Source organism: Ceratosolen solmsi, unplaced genomic scaffold (assembly GCF_000503995.2).
Source record: "Ceratosolen solmsi marchali unplaced genomic scaffold, CerSol_1.0 scaffold11, whole genome shotgun sequence".
NCBI classification, from domain to species: Eukaryota; Metazoa; Arthropoda; class Insecta; order Hymenoptera; family Agaonidae; genus Ceratosolen; species Ceratosolen solmsi.
Window position 1 is genome coordinate 12,682,837 of NW_011948416.1, and position 8,553 is coordinate 12,691,389.

General features: G+C 46.6%; 1 protein-coding gene across 1 annotated transcript in view; it reads right to left on the reverse strand.

Moving 5' to 3' along the window:
- Nucleotides 1–211: 211 nt before the first annotated feature.
- Nucleotides 212–8,553, reverse strand: part of kst (spectrin beta chain, non-erythrocytic 5 kst) — a 28,519-nt gene continuing 20,177 nt past the window's right edge. The window contains exons 22-36 of the mRNA XM_011495903.1: nt 7,940–8,417; nt 7,166–7,556; nt 6,438–6,825; nt 5,984–6,352; nt 5,350–5,772; nt 4,565–5,227; nt 4,182–4,411; nt 3,876–3,985; nt 3,530–3,763; nt 2,942–3,219; nt 2,196–2,730; nt 1,246–1,416; nt 1,073–1,150; nt 953–984; nt 212–713 (exon numbers count right to left, since the gene is read on the reverse strand). Coding sequence (XP_011494205.1) covers nt 459–713; nt 953–984; nt 1,073–1,150; nt 1,246–1,416; nt 2,196–2,730; nt 2,942–3,219; nt 3,530–3,763; nt 3,876–3,985; nt 4,182–4,411; nt 4,565–5,227; nt 5,350–5,772; nt 5,984–6,352; nt 6,438–6,825; nt 7,166–7,556; nt 7,940–8,417 — 4,635 coding nt within the window. The 3' untranslated portion in view covers nt 212–458. The remainder of the gene's footprint in view (nt 714–952; nt 985–1,072; nt 1,151–1,245; nt 1,417–2,195; nt 2,731–2,941; nt 3,220–3,529; nt 3,764–3,875; nt 3,986–4,181; nt 4,412–4,564; nt 5,228–5,349; nt 5,773–5,983; nt 6,353–6,437; nt 6,826–7,165; nt 7,557–7,939; nt 8,418–8,553) is intronic.

Sequence of the window (8,553 nt, forward strand, 5' to 3'; positions counted from 1 at the left end):
TTCTCTCTCTCTCGTTACCAGACTCAAGATACGCTTGAATTGGAATTTATAATGACTTCTTTCACGTAACTTCGATAATCATTAGTCACTTTATCATAATCAACAAAGGATATTAATAATAAAAAATTATATTATAATATTAATAATATTAATCATAATAATAATGATAATGACAATAATAATAATGATAAAAAAAAAAAATTCTTTTAAAAGTCGATAAACAAATGAAATGTTCAAGAAGAATTTCAATAATTATACACAAGATTCAAATCCTACACTAAAGACCTCCTCCAGGCTATTAAATTTCACGTTATGCAAATAAAAATAATCTAAAATAATCAAAAGTCCTCGTGCGAAGGTTAGATTGCAATCTCATCTGACAAGCTTACGAGAAATCTTAATTAAAAAAAATAATAATAATCTCGCAGTCCAGCTGATGATAGCAAATACGTATATAATTATTGTTGCGAGGACTTCTTGCGCCTACCGAACAAATTACTCAATACCGAAGTTTTCTTAAAATCGCGATCCTTACGCGAACCGCCGAAGCTCTGCTCGCTCTCCGAACCACTCTCGGAAGGTCTCCTCCCGGCACCGTCCACCACCGTAATCGTCGGCGGTACCGTCGGCAACGACGCCATTGGCGGCGCCACGTAAGGCGGCAACGAGTTCGGCCTCCCAGTAAATGTATTCATTTGGTGCTGTCCGCTCATCTTCACGAACATGAGACGAAGAGAACAAAAGAAGAAAAAAATAAATAAAATTAAGGCGATTTGCTGATTAGGATGGAGGCTGCTCACGGCACTAGGAACGTAAGCCAATCGACTCGACCGACACGGGTTTAATCACAATCACTATCTCTCACCGAGATTCTCTTGCTTATTTTAATGCCCGAACGAGGGGAAACGCGAGGGGATTGCTCGATTATTATATAATATTAGCTCTTACTCACCTGTCTCGAGTTCACCGGTATATTTCCATAAGCTAAAAGAGAAATAAAGAAAAATAACAAGACGTTAGCTGACGACTGCCGCTTAATAAAATGAGATTAATAAAGAGAAAGGAAACTGACCACTATCGTGCGAGCTGTTCCAGTGGGTTATTTTATTCGCGGGCGGAGGGGCAGTCGACGGCAGCGGTGGCACTATTTCTAAGGAAAGTGAGAAAGAAACACGTATGAGATTAACATCTTGCCGTTCCAAAGTGACAAAGACTTGATAAAACATTTTGGAACAATCATTTTACTGGCAATGCGTATACCTTGTTGCTGATTGTGTGAATTGTGTTCGACATTCGACTGTCTATGCCAATTATTGTCATTCGTGGCATATTGACCAGACGTACCATTTAGATTCATGTTTGCGCTCGGTGGTTGATAAGACTGTGGTCTTGTTTGCGGCGCATAATGTTCGACGTCTATACGGACAAACACGTTCGATAAAGTATAATACGGAACAACATGGGAGCAGATAGAAATAGAAGACTGTCTGTCTGTCTGTCTGTCTGTCTGTGTGCTCGCGTGTGTGAGAAATGGATTTGAACGTCTGGTAATAATTTGATCAATCTCAATGTAGGCTTTCCTAAAATATAAAATGCAATGAATGGCAATTGAGGGAGAAAGCCACGATGATGTCAATGAAAATCAATCAAATAGCCGGCAATTATTATCATATATAAATCTCTGTAGTATCAAGCACGTTGACGAAACACTCTCCGTTGCATTGTATGAATATTATTTGTTGTAGATATGATGAAGTTTGCCTCTTAAAAAAGCCGAGAGATGAGAGATCGTAAATTCTTTCTTAAAGAGATGATTTTCGATGACGCGTCCTCCCAATCATTTTTCTCCACCTGATTGCAAAATTTTATAAAACTCATCCCTCGACTGCACGTATTTGTTCGCACGGATCTCCAATAAACGCGTAACGACTCGATCGCGACGTTGGATCATTAAAAGTTTCACTTCATCAGATTCGCTAAGCCCTCTCAATAATCAATTCACAGCGCTTAAAATTCTGAATTTAAATCTTATTTTTGGTTATACGAGTGCGAAGATTAGTGACATCACCCTGGCTTTCGCCATTTCGATCTTTGTCTCTGTCAGATTCAAAATTATCCAGACGGGCACGCATTATATGCACGATAATAAGCCAAAGGGCAGAAAATTTTGGAAAAGCTTTAACAAGTCAGCGCACCATTGCGTCTCAGTGCCACCGTATTCTCAAAACTGGGTGATCTCGCGGGAACTGGTGGTGGAGCGCCTCTTGGAGGAATTGGCGGCTTCTCGCTCGGATGCATCATGTACTGCTGCTCGTGAGATCTGACTTGCTGCTGCTGCTGCATTGTGTGGTGATGAAGGTGCTGCTGTTGCTGTTGTTGTTGATGCTGCTGCTGCATATACATCTGCAGGAACTCCTTTTGAGGTTGAGAATCAAGAGGTGACCTTGGTAGACCTACGTTGTCGGGATTGCGATTGGAATCGTGTCGCTTTTTATTGTGATGCTGTTGATGCTGATGATGGATGTTATGATGGTGGTGTTGGTGATGTTGGTGGTGGTGACCCTGCTGCTGCTGCTGCTGCTGCGATTGGGGAGCGAATTCGGCTTGAGCTTTATTGGGACTGGTGGTGACGTCTCGTCTAATGACGGAATTCTTGCGTTCCATTTCAGGCGTCGATGCGTGGCTACTGCCAGTCGACGGTGCGTCCTCCACGTGATCGGCTGACTGATTCTGTAATTCCATCACAAATTGTAATTTTTCACAATTGTCATGGTGCAATGGGAGGGAGGGGAGAGAAATAAAGAAAGAAAAAGCCCACGGCGGTTGGATTCTAAATGCATCGGAGTGCATTTGTATAAGACAGGCCGTCGCAAGTAGAAATTCATGTAATTTTAATTATGTAACATTAATCCCCGGACTGCTGAACGTTTTATTATTTTACCTTGTGAGAGTCATCGTAGCTCATCAATTGTAGACTTGGTGGCAATTTTGCGTGGAAGGATATTTTGTTTACCCAGTCCTCCATGTCCTGCTTGTTCGACGAGAGAAATAGGAATTCCGAGCCATCCGTACATTTCAATCGGAATACGTTTTTCCGCTTCGTATAGTCCTCGGCTTTTTCACATACGGCATTAAATATATTGATGGGGGCGGTTGCCGCTTTACTCGACTGCAAGTCATCGATGTCTTTGAAAAAGCAGAGTAGTTGTCCACACAACACTGCAAATAGACGCGAATGTTTATTATTGTTTGACAACGTTTGGCAATGTTGGTCGATGCCAGGATCGTACACTCTACTAAGGGCGAGCCCGAGTCCTTCATATTGTATTCACCTGCATGCTGGGTGGGACAACGCATACACACAATATAATCTCATAACAAAAGCCCAACGTCCCTGTTATTGGAAAAATTACCATCCACTCGTCATCGTTCCGATACCTTTTTACTTTTTCATTACCGCAAACCTTACAGAAACCAGGCTAAATTTGCTAATACGTAGGCGGACAATAATCACTATGCAATCAATCACCTGTGTAATACGGTTTCCAGGATCTGACTGCGGCTTTTTTGCCGCCGCTTTGGAGCTCGTGCTTCCTTTCAAGGACGCCTTGAATCTCGACCGGTGGTAGAGAGTCTACGTTTTCGATTCGCTGGTGCTTCCTGAAACTCTGCGTCCTTCGTCTCGTGGTGAAGCTTGGCGTTCTCTTTGGTTTCTTCGTATCGACCTTCATACTCTCGGCTCGTTTGATATCCGCGGCCGACGCTAATTGTTAAACAAAATCAATCGTTAAACGTTGCCTAGGTGAACGGTGGGCAACGATTCTTAAACTCGGCGCAATTATAAATAACAATTAAGCGATTAAGGGATAACGTACTTCGGCGAAGCCGATCGCTCAGCATGTGGTGCAGACCTCCGTATTTGCTAGTGGCCGGGGCGTTATTTTGAGAATTATCGTTGACGCCACCCTTGATTGAAGCGGAGGACCTGTGCAAATTTAAGTTTTTACTCATGATGCTATTATCCGTGTCACCTCACTCATCATCCCCCCTCCCCTCCATAAAGTTTAGCGATTATTTGCAACCGTTTGATTTACTTGAATAATTGACAAAAAGTGTTCGTAGGGTTAAGCGACGCGAAGAAAGCACGAATAAAAAAGAAAAAAGAAAAAGTCCGCAATTACCTATTCAGCGTTGTTTCATGATCATCCAAGGAACCATTCATCTCGTCCCGCGACATGTGCCGCGGACTCTCGATGTACCTCCGTCTTTCTTCCTCACGTTTACGCTCCTCCGTGATCCTCTGCACCTCCTTGCGCTTACGTTCCTCGAGTCGCGCTCTTTCCACACGCTCCTTCTCCGCTTGACGCGCTGCCACTTCGGTCTCCAATTGCTTCTGGAAGGCCTTCTCCAGCTGATGGGAAGAAAGAAAAACAAAGTGAGTGTATTACGCATTCATACGTATGCATCGATATCTCGTTATGATATAAAATCAAGAAATTGCCACGCCCCTCCGCCCCCATTGGTAAATCCAATATTGTTTCTAATGGCTCACTGCACGACTAACCATTGTAACTCGCTTGAGCGCGCTGAACTTCTCCTCCTGCGCTTCGATGGTCTTTTCAAAATCCTGATGCTTCATAATGAGCTCCTCGACCTGGGGTATGGACTCGCCGAACTGGTCGTCCCTCAACATTGGCTCCCTGCTCGCGATCCAATTCTCCAGTGTCTCGGCGTCTCGCTTGAACGTCTGCGTGTCAAGATTCTGCTCGTAGATGAGCTTCCTGCGCTGCCACGTCTCCTCGAGTATCTGGCTCCTCTGTCTGAGTACGGACACCTTCTCCTGTATCTCCTTGGCGAGGAAGTGGCCCTGCTGGACGAGGGCCTGGCCGGTCTCGTAGAACTTGCCGAAGGCGTCGTCATGCGTGTCGATCTCGGCTCGCGACTCATTGTGTCGTGAGATGAGGGTCTCGGCACCGGGGACGTCGCGCGCCAAATCCGGAGCCGTCACCTTTGCCACCATCTCGTTAATCCAGGATTGTAGATCCCGATAATCGTCGAAGTAAGCTTGCAACTGCTCGGCCTGCACGAGTTTGCTTTTGCGCAGAGCCGCTTTCTCCAGCAGCTCGTTCCACGACTCGTCCACCTGCTCGTGCTTCACAGCGATGTGCTCCGTCGCATCGGGGAACAAACCGGCCAGTCTCGAGGCCTCTTCCATCACCGACTCCACCTACATTGAGCAGATTAGGGTTGCGTTAACGTGGCCATGCCAGCGCCAGGGTCGGCGCCTACGCTCGATCATCGCCGTAAATCGCCGACGATGCTTGGAAAATAAAAATAATTTGCACAGACCTGCTCCTTGACCGCGCCAAGATCCGTATCGAGTCCTTGATGTTTACGTACGAGGGCTTGGATGGTTTCCAGGTCGTGAGCATACTCGTGGTCGGAGCCAAGGCTCGCCTCCTTCTCTTGAATCCACGATATCGTTTCATCGGCCGTCCGGTCAAACATGTGTACTTGTTTGGCACCGGCGAGCGCATCTTGTCGCGCGTGCGCCAGCTCTTTCAGATCCTCCCATTGTTGCTTCGTCTCGTCGATCTTCATATGAATCTTGCCGGACTCGGGGTTCTTCTCTTCGATGAGCTTCTGACCTGCTTCGATGATACCTGTCATGCGGTTCTCACTGCTTATTAGGCTGGACAAGAAATTGTCGAACATTTGAATGAGCAGCTCCACGTGCTCGACGTCACAGCCGTAGTCCTCCGACGCGGCAACCTTTATGGGTCAAAAAGAATTATAGAATAGCAATGTGTCGAGTAAGTGGAATGGGTATGATTTGCCAGATCAACAATAATAATAATGCTGCAAGTAAGCGAGGGGGAGGGAGTTAGGGAGGGAAACATTGTCGGCTATAGGATAATAACAGATAATAATTGATAATAATAATAATAATAATAATAATACGTATGAAACTTTGAGTACAGACCGTCGTTTGATCGCCGATCCATTCAATGACTTGATCGGCTTGCATGATGAACCTGTGGTACTTCTCGCTCTCCAGCAACCTCTGGGATCTTTTCTCTTTCATGTTTTGCAGATCTTCGAATTTATGCTCGATTTCCGACTGCTTGTACGCTATATTTCTGCTATCGAAATGATGCCTCTCGACCAATCCCTTGGACAGTTTTTTTAAATTCTCCACGATGCTGGTGAAGCCGCACAAGTCGCGCTCGACGCCTTCGAGCTTCTTAAACAGCGACTGAACCGAGTCTTCGTCTTTACCATAATCTGACGAATTCAATAATGGCTGCTTCTCTTTGATCCACTGCTCGGCCTCCGCGGCTTCGGCATAAAACTGCAGGCAACGAGGCCACGTGATTAAGCCACGTCCCATCGTGGAATAGCCATTCATAAATAATAATGGCCCGAAGAATACCCACCATTTGCGACTCGACCGCGTCCAGCAGCCTCAGCTTCCTGATGCTTGCAAGATCCCTGAGATGTATAAGCTTCTGCTGCAGCTCACGCGAGAGGGACTCGATTTTCTCGGAGGCAAAGTGGCCGCTCCTCACCATCGCGGTAGCTCTGCTCGCGAGGGACGCGACCACCGGCTCCCGCGACACGAGCTCAGCCTCGAGTGCGTGATGTTTCTTCTGGAGCCGCTGGACCGTCATGAGCGAGCTACCAAGGTCCTTGCTGGCGGCCAGGGCTTCCTTTTCCGACAGCCAATGCAGCTCGTCCTCCACGTCTCGGGCAAACTGATGCAGGAGCTTTGCGTCCTCGAGGTTGTCCCTTCGTATCTGCATGGGCTCTTGTAAGCCATGATACCTACGGTACATCCCCGTCCTCATTATTATAATAATCATCATCATTATTATTGCTACTGGTATTGTTGTTGTTATTGTAACTGACAATGCCATGGTCGTTGATTAACTCTGCTTGATAAATTTCTGCTTTACACTAGTGCAAAGTGCAAGAGTTTAAAGTACGCGTAAATTCTCGTGATTGCACTTATACTAATGGATAGTTAAGCCAGATCGTGAGGAGGGTAATTGGGCGGATCGAAAAGGGAGTGAAACACTTAAATGCACAAGATCCACAGATTGTGGTGGGAGAGGGAGATTAGAGAGGTGGGCGAAGTAGTCATTTTAATAATGACGCGTCGTACCTGCTGATGGTTGAGGCCGCTCGCTCCTGAATTTCCTCGCTCATAAAATGTTTGGCGCGTTGGAAATTTCCAGCTGTCTCCTTGATTGACTCGCAAGCTTCGTTATGGCTCATAACGTCGTTCTCCAGATTCGTGTGTCGTTTTAAGAGATTGGCAACGCTGGACAGATCTTTGCCGTGATCCTCGGACTGGAGTTGTGTTTCGATTTCGTCGATCCAAGCCTCGAACTCGTCGAGAGTGCGGCTGAATAAAAGCGCTTGATAAGCATCGTCGAGGCGAGTTTTCTTTAATTTGCTGGTCTCTTGCAAAAGCTCCCATTCGGCCTCGAGCTCATCGAGGCGCTCTTGGATCTCCTTCAACGCATAATGACTTTCCTTGACAAGTGCATCACCTGCGACAATCACGATACGAACTTTTTTTACCACATTTCATGAATTCGAGATGACGGGGGAATAACGGGAATGACGTTGACGACGACAATGACAAGAATAATAATTATGTACTTTGCAAGTGATCATCATGATTTCGATTTAGTGTAAAAAAATAAAACAAAAACAAAAACAAACAATTAAAAACTTGTATACTCCGTCCTTTTTATATTCTTAGTGTCATTATTTTTGCCAATGCGTCTTTAGTCGATGGAAAATACCGCGATGAAAGTGAACTTTTTAAGCTCGAGTTTCGAGACTTCGAGTCCTTGAATGTCCTTGAACCGCAAGGCTCGATATCTTTGCTCAACTCGTTGTTCGGAGCTACTATGAGGAGCACACGAACCTTCACTGGTAACTGCCGACACGCGTCCTTTATTAGCCGAGAGCTCGCTCTCGAACGCCACGTGCTTCTGGATTTTGCTCTGCAAATTCGTTGAGTCCCTGTAATTCTCGTCACTGGCCACCTGCTGCTTCTCGTGCAGCCAACCCTCGACCTCGAGGACGTTCCTCAGGAACTGATGGAGCCGTCGGCTCTCTACCAGCTTATTTCGCCTCGTTGACGCAGAGCTCTTGAGCTTGTCGCGCCTCGTGCAGACAGCCGCGAGCCTCGACTCAATGCTCGCAGCGTCCGCGTGACCCTCGAACAACATGGCGCTCGCAAACTTTTCCAGTTCCTCGATGCGGCCGAGCTGTGGGATCAGCATCTTCTCAAAGTCCTCGTGCTTTCGCATTAGCTTCTCCACGCCGGACAAGGACTCGCCGAGGTCGTCGTTGTTCAGGAAGGCTTCCTTCGTCGCCAGCCAGCCATCCGCTTGGCTAGCCTGGATTAATAAATGTTCCATCCACGTTAGTCCGACCACGACGCAACGAATGCGATCCGATGAAATCAAGATGATACCCCCCCCCCCCCCCCCCCCCCCCCCCCCCCCCCCCCCCCACAAACCCCGGCGAACCCAC